The 15,468-nt window shown below is 35.8% G+C and overlaps 1 protein-coding gene across 1 annotated transcript in view; it reads left to right on the top strand.

Moving 5' to 3' along the window:
* Positions 1–506: 506 nt before the first annotated feature.
* DACH2 (dachshund family transcription factor 2) overlaps positions 507–15,468 on the top strand; it is a gene marked incomplete at its 3' end in the record, with an annotated part of 115,366 nt that continues 100,404 nt past the window's right edge. Inside the window, exons 1-3 of the mRNA XM_017885622.1 lie at positions 507–552; positions 1,672–1,830; positions 13,242–13,414. Of these exons, the coding sequence (XP_017741111.1) occupies positions 507–552; positions 1,672–1,830; positions 13,242–13,414 (378 nt within the window). The remainder of the gene's footprint in view (positions 553–1,671; positions 1,831–13,241; positions 13,415–15,468) is intronic.

Genomic DNA, 15,468 nt, shown 5'->3' with positions numbered 1-15,468 from the left:
CCTTCAATCTTTACATATACTGCTCTAGAATCTGGTGTTTCCTTATCTCAGCTCATCTAGTTGGAGGCTAGTCAAGACTCTCACTTTTGGATTAGAGGTTAACTTTGGCCACAAAAGAGCCTGAAAGAGTACTGAAGAGGAGGACTAGAATAAGGTTCTTCCTCTTCAGAACTGAGGTAAGACTGGATGACTGGAGAGGAAGGTTAAACAATCCTTTCAGAGATTCTAGCAGGCAATTTGCTTGATAAATTTTAAATCTTGAGGAGGAATACCAATTGGGCCTGAAGACATTTCCCTGAAAAGTTTACAACTCTCAAAACTGCTTTTGCAAATGTGGTGTTTGAAATAAAAGTATAAAATTTTGTCCCCTTTGACTCAAATTCCACTCAGGGAATTAACTGATTCTGAGGAAATAATTTAAATGAATGTTTTTGTTATAATGTAGACTATAATAGTGACAATTGGAAACGAAGTCTAATGTTTAATAGTTATTGCACTTTGTAGATATGATACCTGAAGCAACACGACAGACTGCTTATAATGTAAAAATGGGTATCCATATGAACAAAGTGTGGGAGGGAAGTCAAAGATGTGAAAATAATCACAATATTAAATGTTGTGGATATGAGTATGTTGATTTTTCTACCTTTAAAAAAAATCATTAAATATACATATTTTACAGAGCTCCCAAGAGTCCCAAGACCAAACCCCACACAAACAGGGTCAGAGTTTTAGGCAGTAAGTGGGATGGTGTCAGCCAGGTAGAGTGCTAATGTTGCAGTCCCAGCATGGGAATGGAGGAGGAACCACTGACCCCTGAATGAATGAAGCACATCAAGCAAATAGATGGAGCTGCCTGCACAACCCTTTTGTTTTCTAAAGCCAGACTATCTGCTTCTGCAGTGATTGGAATCCCACTCTTTACTCCCCTGTTTAAAGTATTATGCTGAAAGAATGTCCTGGAAATTATTCTGTGTTTGTTTTCCACATGGTTTTAAGCAATGATTCTATCCCCCATAGTATGTTAGATACCAGATGAAATAGCTATGTCAATGTAGATCATGATTTATCTACATTTATACACACTTTACCTCACGTTCTATCTTGAAGGATCAAGGTAAGTATAATTTCAAATTCAAAACAATTTTTTCCTATTTTGTCCAGCTTATTTGATACAAAACTCTAGTGTGTATGAATAGATTTGCTTCTCTGAGTGACCTGAGAAGAAAAGATCATTCTGTTTCTTACCATGTATTTTGCATGTTATCATGCTCTTACAAATGAGTGCGTTCTTTTCAGTGATCAGTACAGTCCTTTAAAATATAGTATATGTATGTTAAAGGTTTAGAATACAAGGCAGTGGTAGTCAATTAATGTTCCCCAACATGTAAGTGCTTCTAAAAGCTATTCATTATGATTCCAGATTTGTTGAGAATACCAACAAGTCAAGAGTGCCTATACTATTATTGAGAATGATTTAGCCTTCCCAAAGGCAGCTTACATCTCTAGACTATTGAAAGTTTTTGAAACTGTCATAAAAATGAGTTAACTGTGTTCAATAACAATTTTCTAAGAGGTGGTATTCATGATTGCAGCTCTAAAATGGAATTTTAAAAAGCCTTCTTATGGAAAGTTGTCAAATTGAAATCTGTTTATATGAATATTTTTCAGGTGGAAGTGAATCCTCCTGGGATAAGGATAAGATGCAGTCTCCATTTGCGGCACCTGGACCCCAACATGGAATTGCTCATGCAGCCCTAGCTGGCCAGCCAGGCGTTGGGGGTGCTCCAACCCTCAATCCACTGCAGCAGAACCACCTGCTAACCAATAGTATGTATACCGTCCTCCCAAAACTGGGTGTGTTGAGCAAAATACTATCCAAGACCTACTAGAAAACTTTGGCTGGCAGGGCTTAGTCTATTTTTCTTCAATAAGGTTTACCGATTTAGTATCGGAAGGGGAGGTAAAGAGGGACTCATTTTCCCTCTTTACCCCCCCCCCTTCTGATATTAAATGGTTAAATCTTAAGTACATATAAGGGCACATGGGAGGTACGTGGAAGGTGGAGGTACATAGAGTAGAGGTACATGGGAGGCTATGTAGTATAGTCATTAAGAATGTTGGCTAAAGTCACATAAACTTGTGTTTGAATCCCACATGTTTTGAATTCTTTTTTTTTTTTTTTTTCTCTTTTTATAATGGAGTTTTGCTCTTGTTGCCCAGGCTGGAGTGGGCAATGGAGGCGATCTTGGCTCATTGCAACCTCCCGCCTCCGCGGGTTCAAAACAATTTTATCTGCTCCAGCCCCCAAGTAGCTGGGATTACAGGCACCTGCCACCACAAGCCAGCTAAGTTTTTTTTTTTTTTTTTTTTTTTTTTTTTTGTATTTTAGTAAAGATGGTTTCACCATGCTGCCCAGGCTGGTCTTGAACTCCCTGACCTCAGGTGATCGGCCCGCCTTGGCCTCCCAAAAGGGCTGAGATTACACGGTTTGGAGCCGCAGCTAACAACACACCCGGCCACATGTTTTGAATTCGACATTATTGTTAGATGTTGGAGAAGTCACCTAACCTTTCCAAGTCTTAATATCCACAACTATATAGACTGTGGATAAAAATACACCCACTTAAGGTTGCTGTGAGGTCTCAGAATAATAAAGTAAGATATGTTAACAGTGAATTGCATATAGTAAGTACTAGATATATCACAAGTAGTATTATTACTTAGCAATCGCACTATAGCTAATGTATACAAACACAGGTTTAGATGATGTTTTAGGGACTTCAAAGACTCACAAGTCTTTCTGCAGCAAAGCAAATCTTGTGTATATTACTTTTGTATATATCTTACTTTTCTTATGAATGGATAATCCAGGATAGGGTTTCATTACTCTCTTCCCTGACACTTTTATTCTCCCATTCTACCTTGGGATTAAGGCAACAGAGGAATTCTGAGACATTTTAATATAATGTTCCAAATCTTAGTGAAATTGGTCAGCTATTAAGCATACAAAAATAGGTTATGGTGTGTTACTTTAAAGTGGTTATAATCTCAAGCATAAAATGTCCCATACAAAATGAAATGTTAAGCAAAAGCAAATGAAATGAATGCCAGAAAAGTTATAAATATTATGATATGAAAAGTTAAAAAAGGACTGATTAAGGTAGATTCAGGTTATAATGAGAGTAATTTAGAAGACTTTGGCCTCTAGTCTGACGTATAAAGAGCTTGGAAGTCATTACTCCCATCTTTGCAACTAGAAAAAAGATAAACAATCTGAGAATCACCAACTCTTATTAAAGCCATCAGAGATTGAGATCACAGAGCCCCACCATGCTGGAAACTAGAGAGAAAGGCAGCACAGCTCATAAGGAGAAGAAGCCACAGCTACATCCTGGTGGAAGCATTTAAAAGATAAGTAATTGCAGGAGACTTGCTGTAGATCTAGCTCAAGAGACAAAAACACGTGGGGGCCCTGGTTTATGAGGCCCCTACACTTTCATGAGTTTTATTTCTAGGAGCCCTACCAGATTCTCAGGGTGAAGATATGAGAACATTCCCCTCATGTTTCTAGCAGGGGGAAAGGAAAAGTAACAACTTTGAAATATGCTCATAGTACTCTGTTCTCCTGAAGGCCCGTCCTCAAAGAAAACTATTTTACCAGAGCTTAAACTACTTGGTTTTGCTAGAGCCTAACTGACCTGGGGAAAGGGATATACTAACCTCCAACCCTCTCTAACTTTTATGTGAGGGGAAAAGAACAGTACAGTTCCAGCAGTCTTAAGCCTTCTGTCTCACCTAAGGACTTATGGGAGTTAAAAATTACTTGTGAAAGTCACAGCCCAAGGATACAGCCTCACTAAGGGACTAAGACCTAATCATAAGATTATAGAATGTTTCTTCTCTCACATTTAAATATCCCCACAGTAGTGCTCCTGTATAACAAAGGGGGATTACAGCTTAAATAACTGCAATTTTCAGACCCTAGTTATGACAGGTTCTCTAGGGAGAAGCAAAACTAGGAAGGACAGAAACAAGACTAGAGGAAAATTTAGACACTAATGTCACAGCTAAAGCAAGCATTTACGATAGCCTAACTCCCAGCCAGATCAGCATAAAACCTATCACCAAAGGCCCATTTACTTCAGTCTCTCCTACTACATCATTTCTGGCTTTAAACGAAAAAGAAAATGCAAACATAAACAAAATCAAAAAACACAATTTGAAGAGACAGAGCAAACAACAGAACTAAATTCAGACATAGCTGATATTTTAGAATCATCAGACTGAGAATTAAAAAAAAAAAAAACAACTAATATACTAAGAGAATGGAAAACACGAACATCATACAGAACACATGGGATAGTTAATCAGTGAGGCAGAAACCCTGAGAAAAAATCAAAAGAAAATGCTAGGAATAAAAGAAAGAACTCCAATAAAATGAAGAATATCTTATATGAAATCATCGATAGAATACACAGAGTCAAGGAAAGAATCAGTAAGCTTGAAGATATTTCAACACATACTTCCCAAGCTGAAAAAAGAGAAATGATGACAGAAATAAAATACCAGAATGGACTATCTAAGAACTGTGTGACAAAGAGAAGAAAAAGATAAAAGAACAGAGGACATATTTGAAATAACAACGACTGAGAGTTTTCCAAAATTAATGAGAAACACCAAATCACAAATCATTCAGCAAACAGTAAGTAGGATAAATACCAAAATCTACAAATACCCATATCATATTCCAACTGCAGAAAACCAATGACAAAAAGAAAATCTTGAAAGAAGACAGAGAAAAAAACTTTTTTTTCACACAGAAACAAAGATAATAATTACACTGGACTTCTCTTTAGAAACCAGGCAAATAGCAAGAGAGTGGAATGAAATATTTAGAGTGTTGAAAAGAAAACACCATAAATGTATACCCTTACTATCCACCCACAAGAATTTAAAATATATATTTAAAACCCCACAAACCTAGAGTTCTGTGTCCAGGAAAATTTCCCTTTAAAAGTGAAGGAAAATAAAACTTTCTCAAACAAAATTGAGGTAATTTGTTACCATACCAGTAGAACTGCATCTCAAGAAACATTGAAAACTCTTCACGAAGAAAGAAAGATAAATTAATGTTTTTAATTTCTTCTTTTTGTTTTATTAGTTTGTTTTTTTTACAGGGTCTCACTCTGTCACCCAGGCTGGAGTGCAGTGGTGTGATTACGGCTCACTGCAGCCTTGACCTCCCAGGCTCAGGAGATCCTCTCTCCTAACCCCCTCCACCCCCCAGTAGCTGGGACTACAGGCATGTGCCACCACTCCCAGCTAACCTTTGTATTTTTTAGTAGAAACAGGGTTTTGCCACGCTGCCTAGGCTGGTCTTGAATTTCTGGGCTCAAGATACCTGCCTGTCTTGGCCTCCCAGAGTGCTGGGAATACAGGCGTGAGCCACTGTGCCAGACCAATTTATAAAAATTCTTAGTTGATCTAACACATAATGGTCTGTTCAAATAATAAAAGCCACATGAGCAGGAGGAGCAATTCTTATATCAGGTAAAACAGACTGTAAAGCAAAAGCAGTGAAGAAAAGACAAAGAAGGTCATTATATTAATATATTGATAAAAGGATACATCCAACAAGAAGATATTACATTCCTAAATATACCTGCACCTAACTCTGAAACTCCCAGATTAATAAAACAGTTACTACTAGACCTAGGAAAAGAGGTAGACAGTAGCACAACCATAGTGAGTGTCTTCAACACTCCACTGACAGAACTAGACATAGCATCAAAGCAGAAAGCCAACAAGGACTTAAACTGAATGCTAGAACAAACCAACCTAAAAGTATTTACAGAACACTTTATCCAATATATGCAGAATTTACATTCTTCTCATCAGCACGTGGCACATTCTCTAAGATAGACCATGGATTAGTCCATTTTCACGCTGCTGATAAAGACATACCCAAGGCTGGGCAATTTACAAAAGAGGGAGATTTAATAGACTTACACTTCCACGTGGTAAGGGAGGCCTCACAATCATGGTGGAAGGTGAAAGGCACTTCTTACATGGCAGTGGTAAGAGAGAGAATGAGAACCAAGTAAAGGGGTTTCTCCTTATGAAACTATCAGATCTTGTGAGACAAACCACAAATTTGATAACGTGGAAGAAATTAGCCAATTTTTTGTAAGCTACAATCTACCAATACTCACACAAGAAGTAACAGATAATCTGAAAAGGCCTATACTTATTACAGAAATAGAATCTATAATTAAAACCCTTCCACAACAGAAAGCACCATGTTCAAATGGGTTCAAAGGTAAAGTCTACCAAACATTTAAAGAAGAAAATATACCAATTATCTGCAATCCCTTCCAGAAGATAAAAGCAGAGGGAATACTTTCTACCTCATTCTATGAGATCAAAATTAACCAAATACCAAAATATCAGAGACAGACAATGTAGGAAAGGGAAACTACAGACCAGTGTCTCTGATGAACATAATGCAAAAATCCTGAAAACAGAATAGTACATTAAAGTTAACGATGTATAGGAAAAATTACACACCGGCCGGGCACGTTGGCCAATGCCTGTAATCCCAGCACTTTGGGAGGCTGAGGCAGGCGAATCACGAGTTCAAAAGATCAAGACCATCCTGGCCAACATGGTGAAAGCCCGTCTCTACTAAAAGTACAAAAATTAGCTATGTGCAGTGGTGTGTGCCTGTAGTCTCAGCTACTAGGGAGGCTGAAGCAGGAGAATCGCTTGAACCAGGGAGATGGAGGTTGCAATGAGCTGAGATTGCACCACTGCACTCCAGCCTGGTGACAGAGTGAGACTCCGTCTCAAAAAAACAAAACAAAACAAAACAAAAATTGCACACCACTACCAAGTGGAATTTATTCCACGTATGTAAAGGTAGCTCAACATTGGAAAATCAATTGATGTAATCTGTAACATCAATAGGCTAGAGAATAAAAATAATATGATACTAAAAGTAGATGCAGAAAAGTTTTGAGAAAATACAATACACATTCATAATAAAACTCTTAGGAAAAAAATAGGAATCGAGGGGAACTTCCTCAACTTGTTAAAGAACATCCATAAAAACCTACTGCTGACATCTTACTCAATGGTGAGACACTAGGTACTTTTCCCCTAAGTTTGAAAATAAGGGAAGGATGTTCCCTCTTATCACTTCTATTCATCATTGTACTGGAGGCCTTAGATAGTGAAAAATGACAAGAAAATGAAACAAAATTTATACAAATTAGGGAAGAAAAAATTGTATTGGTTCAAAGATGACATGATTATCTGTGTAAAATTTAAAAAGATTTTACAAAAAAGTCTCATAGAGCTAATAAGAGATTACAGTAAGGTTGCAGGATGCAAAATTAATGTAAAAAGTCAACTGCTTTCTTGTATACCAACAATGAACAGTTGCAATTTGAAGTTAAAAACACATCTTAAGTGAAATAACTCTGAAACAGAAAGTCAAAAACTTATAAGTGGAAGCCTAGACTTCACCACTACACAATGTATCCATGTAACAAAACTGCACTTGTACCTCTTAAATTTATACAAATAAAAACACAAAATTGTTTAAATTAGCAGCAATAATTGAAGTACTTAAGTATAAACATAGCCATATATATATATATATATGTGATTATTAGAATGACTACTACAGAACTCTGATGAAAAAATCCAGGAATATATAAATAAATGGAGAGGTATCCTATGTTCATGGATAGGAAGACTTGATATCGTTAGAACAGCAGTTCTTTCCAACTTGATCTATAGATTTAATATATTCCCAATCAAAATCCAAGGAAGTTGTTTTGTGTATACTCACATAGTGATTCCAACATTTATATGGAAATTAAAAGAACCAAAATAGCCAGGAAAGTATTGAACAACAACAAAAAATGTAGTGGACTGACACTACCATACTTCATTATTTACTATAAAGTTACAGTATTCGTGATAGTGTGATTTTGGCAAAAGAACTGACAAATAGATTAATGTTAACAGAACAGAATAGAGAGCCTAGAAATAGATCCATACAAATATAGTCAATTGGTATTTGATGGAGGAGCAAAGGCAATTCAATAGAAAGATCATAGCATTTTTCTACGAATTACAGTGGAACAACTGGGATATCACATGCAAAGAATGAACCTAGACACAGGCCATCGTTCTTTACAAAAATTAACTCAAGAGCATCATAGGCCTAAATGTAAATTGCAATTGCAAAACTCTGAATCTATTAGAAGATAACATCAGAGAAAAGCTGGGTAATCTTGGGTTTGGCAATGAGGTTTTAGATACAATATCAAGACCATAAACCTTAAAATAAACTAATAAGTTGGATTTCATTAAACTTAAAAGCCGTTCCATGAAGCCCACTGTTAAGAGAATGAAAAGACAAACAAAAGAATAGGAAAAGTCTTTGAACAACTCATATATGATAAAGGACTGATAGATACACAAAGAAATTTTAATCTCAACAATAAGAAATAAGCAACCACATTAAAAAGTGGACAAAAGACCTAAACAGACATCTCATTAATTAAGACACAGACGGATAATAAGCAGATGAAAACATGTTGCATATAATATGTCACTAGGGAATTGCAAATTAAAACGACTAGGAGATACCCATAAACACCTGTGGAAATAGTTAACATCCAAAATTGTCAACTTCAATTGCTCACAAATATTTGGAGCAACAGGAACTTTCCGTTTGTTGTTCATGGAAATGCAAAATACTATAATGACTTTGGAAGACATTTTGGGCATTTTTTAAACTAAAGTAAACATAGTCCTATATTTACACAAATCAATGAAGAACTTAAGTCCACACAAAAACCTATACACCAAAGTTTACAGTAACTTTATTCATAATTGCTAAAAATTAGAAACAACCAAGATATGCCTTAATAGTTGAATGCATAAACCAACTGTGGTATATATGTACTATGGAAACATATTTAGCAATAAATACAAATGAGCTATCAAGCCTTGAAAAGACTTGGGTGAATCTTAAGTGCAAATTGCTAAATGAAACAAATCAGTCTGAAAAGGCTAAATAGTGTGTGATTCTAACTAGATAGCATTCGGGTAAAGGCAAATCTATAGAGCCTAAAAAGATCAGTGATTGCCAGAGGTTGGGGGGAGGGATAAAACAAGTGACCTCTGCTATAAACTATGGAATGTGGTTAATACATCAATATTGATTTTTCAAATGTAGAGATACAACAGATTCTTACACGATATTAATATGAGGACCAACTGTGTGATGGCAGAGTGGAGGCATAAGGAAATTCTCTGTAACTTCTGCTAATGTGTTTTATTAATCTAAGACTGCTCTAAAACTAGTCTATTTATTTTTTAAAGGGAAGGAGTATTTACATAGGCAAATCAATGGGTTAGGAAGGCAGATTCCAGAGAGAAGCATTAACATGAGTGAAGGCTAACATGAATTCAAACTGTAGATGTAGATAGTCCAGTGGGGCTAGAGTACAGCATACAGAGAGGAATATAATGAAACATTACAACCAGAAAGGTAATTTTGGATTAAATAAAAATGCTTGTATTTTATTCTGGTAGCAGTAAGTGGTCACTGGAAGTCTTAAAAGGGAGTGGATAGGCAAATGAAAACCACAGGAAGACAGACTGGGAAGATAGGGTACTTCTATCAAGGGATTAATGCCTGGTAGTCACCGTAGAAATGACAAAATATTACAGAAGTCAACGTGACTTAGAAATCAAATCAATGTGAGATTTAGATAGACAGAGGATTACTAAAGTTTGTACATTTCATAGCTAGAAGGAGGTGGTGCTATGCACTTATATAAGAATTGTAGGAGTTGCTGAAATACCAAGATGCATTAGAAATTATTCTTACAGGCCCGGCTCGGTGGCTCACTGCTGTAATCCCAGCACTTTGTGAGACCGAGGTGGGCAGATCACTCGAGGTCAGGAGTTCGAGACCAGCTTGGCCAACATGGTGAAACTCCATCTGTACTAAAAATACAAAAATTAGCTGGGCGTGATGGCACATGCCTGTAATGCCAGCTACTTGGGAGGCTGAGGCAGGAGAATCGCTTGAGCCCGGGAGGCAGAGGTTGCAGTGAGCCGAGATCATGCCACTGTACTCCAGCCTGGATGACAGAGCGAGAATCTGTCATATTTTAAAAAATAAATAAATAAATAATAAAATTTAAATTAAAAAAAGAATTATTCTTATAGTAACTTGCATAATGTCTGTGAAGTCAATAGGAAAAGAAATAACCCATTTTGGAGATTTTTTAAAAAGATTTGTCTTTATTATCATGCTATTAAAAGGCTACCTGTATATCTAGCATGTGACTAAGTGAGCCAGATTGCAGGTGTGGCAATCTGTACTACTGATGGTTTTTAATTACATGTGTTCAGTTTCAGAAGAAGTTTGACTTTCATAATTCAGTATTTGCATATGCTTTGCATGGAGAACTCATGTGTGGTCACTGTTAAATTGGCCTGTAATGTAAGTACTAGCTTGGGGTAAAGTCTAGGGCATTACAGTCAATTGACAGTTATTGCAGGTCATGATTTCAAAATATGAGTTTTAAGCCTTTCATGGTCATTTGAAGTGTTTGATGAATTAGATTTTAAAACTGCCAATGGGCTGTTAAATTCTTTTTGTAGTTTGCATTTAGTTTGCATTTCAATTGGACTTTAAGTAGGTATATTTCTTATTATCGCCAGATGGTGCCTAGGTGATACTGAAAATCTCTGGAGAATGAGGAAATATTATTACACTGTTAAGGGAACTGTAAGTTGAACAAAAGCTTATCTGAGCATTTGAATAGTAAATAGGAGCACTGATGGCTACTTTTCATCTAAGTTTGATCAATTTGTGACTGAAGCAGTGTACACAAGGAAGGACTGAAGTGTATAATTACCTTGGGCTTGCAGTAAATGATAGCCTTATATAGAAACCTACTTAGGTCATTGATTGTCGTTATTATGTTGAACATAATGTGAAGGTTTCAGGAGAAAGATAAACAGTGATTAGTTTAATATATATTATAAAATATCATTATAGCATAAACTATATGATAAAAATGCATATGTACCTAAGTAATTTTAGAAGGCTAACTGAAAATATGCTTCTAGTTTTAAAGGGAGTGAGTTGCACATACAAATGAGATTACAAAGCATTTGTCTTTCTGTGCCTGGCTTATTTTGCTTAGCATAATGTTCTCCAGAATGACAAGTGTTTGAGGCGATGGATATATTAATTAGCTTTATTTAGTTACCCACATTGTGTGTGTGTATATATATATGTGTATATATGTGTGTGTACACATATATAATATATAATAGGATCACTTGGTATTCCATAAGTATATACAATTGTAATTTGTCAACTTATAATAAAATTTTAACTATTAAAAGTAAAATAATCACAAGTGAGTGGAAAAGGCCACTTTGAATTCAATATTGTAAGAGTTGTTTTGAGCCTTCATTGATAAATTAATAATGGCAACAAAAATATTTCAGAGCTCGAAAGTTTGGTTTAGAAGGTTGTTCCTAAAAAGGATTTAGAGATAGTGAGCCATAAGTGAACACGGATAGGAGAAAAGTTTAAAATAGTTTCTGACTCTGGGATATGGAGTCAGATAGGGAGTACAGAGAATGTTTCCTTTCCTGAGTTCCACACAGAATTTAAGTTTCTAGGTTAGGTTTTATCCTTGTGTAATTCTGGTAACAGTGCATTTTGTGACTGTCTTTATCAGAAACACTGGTGGCTAATGTTTTCTTTATTAAGGAATTGCTTTCATTGTTATGATCACTTGAGTGTTATATGAGACCTTACCTACCTGGAAAGGTATTCCACTGCTTGTGCTGCCTTTGTACTTTCTTGTTAACAGTTTTAGATCAACCATGATAAGTGAAATCAGGAGATGGACCTCAAATAATTTAACACTGCTTCTTCCTTCTAGCTCCCATTGAAATTGGACTTTATTAAAATTAAAAACTACTCTGTGAAACGCACTGTTAAGAAAATGAAGCCATAGAATGCAAGAAAATCTTTGTCCTAAAAATATATGTGTTTTGAGTGTTTTTATTACTGCCACTTTGGTTTGAGGAATGAGGTTTAGGGAGCTTTTTCATATACTTTCTATAGATTCGCTGATGTTCTTTTTCTGTTGTGATAAGGGAAGCAAGGAAATGTGAAGCAATTACCAAGAGAAAAAAAAGGACATTATTAATACTTAATACTTGTGCGCAGAATCAACGTAAATGCTGTCCACCATAGAGTTTCTGTAGTCTGCGATAATTTAGAAAAATTACAGGCAGGGATGTTTTAGAACATCTATTAAAGACTACTGATTTCTGGGCTTCTGTCCAAAATCAGGCAAGATTACTCTAGAGGTAATTGTTTATAATAAGTGCTATGATTTGCTCACAGTCACGTTCACATCCATAAAGCTAGACTAAATTTTAGTAGACTCTGCTCAAACTCCTTTCCTCCTACAAATTTCAGCCTATTAAGGGATAAGTAGACAATGATTTCAACATTACCTTTTACATGATGGCATACCGGTGGCTACCAGAAGTTGAATGTGGATAATAATTGAGAGATATTCTTTCAGATATTTCAAATGTGTGAAAATTATTTCGAGTTGCATAAGAAAAAAAAAGAAATTCCTGAAATGACTCAACAATATTTGTCATTAAGTATTTCTTATTAAACTGGAAAATAGGTTGATATTTTGATAAGGGAGTTATTATTTATTGACAAAGACTTTAAATTAAAGCTATTAATATAAGCATTCATTTTAGAGATTTATATCTAAAAGGGTATAACATACTCCAAGTCTGTTTTCTTCTATAGTTCTGAAGCTTAGAGAATCTACATCCTGCCTTACCAGCACCTCTGTTAAGTCTCTTAAAGAAATTATAAAGCTGTCAACTATCAACACATCAATGCATTATTGTTATGATGTTACAAAACAGTTATAATGATTAAGAAGAAAGTTCTTANAATTAAACGTGGATACAGAAATATTTTAAAATGATTAAACAATATAAAATACCACAGGTGCTATTAATGGCACAAGGAGACACTAGGATATAATAAAATTGTTTTTTATAAGAAAACTAAGAATGAATTCAGATACTTTTTGACAAACTATTTCAGATAATCATAATGTAACAAGTTTAATATGCACTGTCTCTTTTAGGACTGGATCTGCCATTTATGATGATGCCTCATCCCCTACTTCCAGTCAGCTTACCTCCTGCATCAGTTGCCATGGCAATGAATCAGATGAACCATCTCAATACTATTGCCAACATGGCTGCTGCAGCACAGATTCACAGTCCACTCTCCAGAGCTGGTACCTCTGTTATAAAGGTAAGAATCATGATTTAGAAAAGGACAAAGGTGTCAATTACATGCAAATTTAGATAAAATATTAACAATCCCACTGGATCTTCAGTAGTCACTCAGCTCATTGACTCAGTGAGTTAGCATACAGTATTGATGGGCTTAGTTTGTGACTAGGCCTGCCAGGTTTGTTGCTGTTTGTTTGTTTTCATTCCATGGTCACAAATCTCACTTTTAATTCTATTTCCTGTCTTGCAGTCATGTGCACAGTGTGTGGGAGGCATGGGCAGACTAATGACAGAGTAGAAGAGTGTGCAAAAACCATTCCCATTGCTGGGGTGAAACAAAGTAAACACTATGCATCTTTTTGGAGTTTGAGGGACAGTTATGAGGTATGATATACCATACAGGACTTACAGTCAGACAGATTTGGGTTCCAATTCTGATTTGCAACTTAGCTGAATGAACTTGGGCATGACAGCCCTCCTGAACATGTTTCCTCAACTGTAAAATGAAGGTCATAGTTAATAATCTATGCTGCTTATTTCATGGGCTGTCTGGAGATAATATGAGTAAAATATATGTAAAAACCTGCAAAATATTAACAATATTTATGATAACTTATTGCATTAACATTATGATGTTAGAATACTTTTTTTTCAAGTTTATGGACATGGGATAATGAAACACAAAGAATATTTTGTAGCTACCACTTCTTTTTCCTCTTAGTTTGGCATATGGCTTTTCTGCTCTCTTTTCAATTATCATATGAACTAGGCTTTTGAATGCTTTTTCTTCTTGTGAAGAGGTGATATATGGGTACATAGTATCCCAAGATTTTAGTTAATCACAAAAACCCATTGATTCCCTCCTTTATTCCTCCACTTACTCAACAAATATTACACCTTTAATAATTACATGTCAGGGTATTGAGCAATATGGGAAATTTATAAGTACGATATACACCTTGACTTTCAGGAGCTCCCAAACATAAATGTGAGACAAACAAGTACCCACTTAACTTATACCAACAAGACAGACTATGATGGATAACATAAGAGAACCACCAAGTATTACAGGAATTTAGAGGAAGGAGTGATTATACCTACCTTTTAGAAGAGAGGAGGCAGGGATCTGGGAAGGTATTATAGTTAATGAATTTCAACTAAGCCTTGCAATATTGATATGATTGTAATAGATAGGTATGGAGGTGAAAGAAATGAAGGCAGAGGAAATGTGACATTTTGAACATACTTGTTTCATTTTAAAATTAGCTTGTAATTTGGGAGCCTTCTAAAGCACTGAAGAATATTTGAAGCATAACCTTTGTAAGAAAGGAACAGAAAATTGATCATTTTATAAAGCTTCATCTATATATTTATAACACCAACTGGAAGTATGCTTCCTGGAGAGACTGGTTGCAGACTTCACCACTACACAAATACCCTGGCAACAAAACTGCACTTGTATCCCTGAATCAATAAAAAAAATTAAAGGTAAAAATAAAGCTTGTGATTGATAATGAGTTAGTCTATCCTAACTAATGGGAGCTCTGTTATTAAAATATTTGACGGGAGTGTAAACTTGGACTTAGGGTTGTCTTTGAGAAGAAAATTACCCAGGAAATGTGGGATAAATTTCCCATGATTTTGAAACTGGATGGCTATTAAGAAAATATGACAACACAAACAAATTGTGAAATTATATTAAAAAGCAAACCTGGGAGCAGTGGCAGTGACATGTGCCTGTAGTCCCAGCTACTTAGGAGCCTAAAGAGAGGCAGATCACTTGAAACCAGGGGTTCAAGATCAGCCTGGGCAACATTGTGAGGCTCCTTCTCTAAAACAAACAAACAAAAGCACTTCAAATGTCCATCTGTGACAGACTGGATTAAGAAAATGTGGCACATATACACCATGGAATACTATGCAGCCATAAAAAAGGATGAGTTTGCGTCCTTTGTAGGGACATGGATGCAGCTGGAAACCATCATTCTTAGCAAACTATCACAAGAACAGAAAACCAAACACCGCATGTTCTCACTCATAGGTGGGAACTGAACAATGAGATCACTTGGACTC

The sequence above is a fragment of the Rhinopithecus bieti genome, unplaced genomic scaffold (genome assembly GCF_001698545.2).
Source record: "Rhinopithecus bieti isolate Rb0 unplaced genomic scaffold, ASM169854v2 scaffold_15361, whole genome shotgun sequence".
In the NCBI taxonomy this organism is placed as follows: domain Eukaryota; kingdom Metazoa; phylum Chordata; class Mammalia; order Primates; family Cercopithecidae; genus Rhinopithecus; species Rhinopithecus bieti.
The sequence above is the reverse complement of the archived record's forward strand: the minus strand, read 5'-3'. Positions and strand labels throughout refer to the sequence as shown.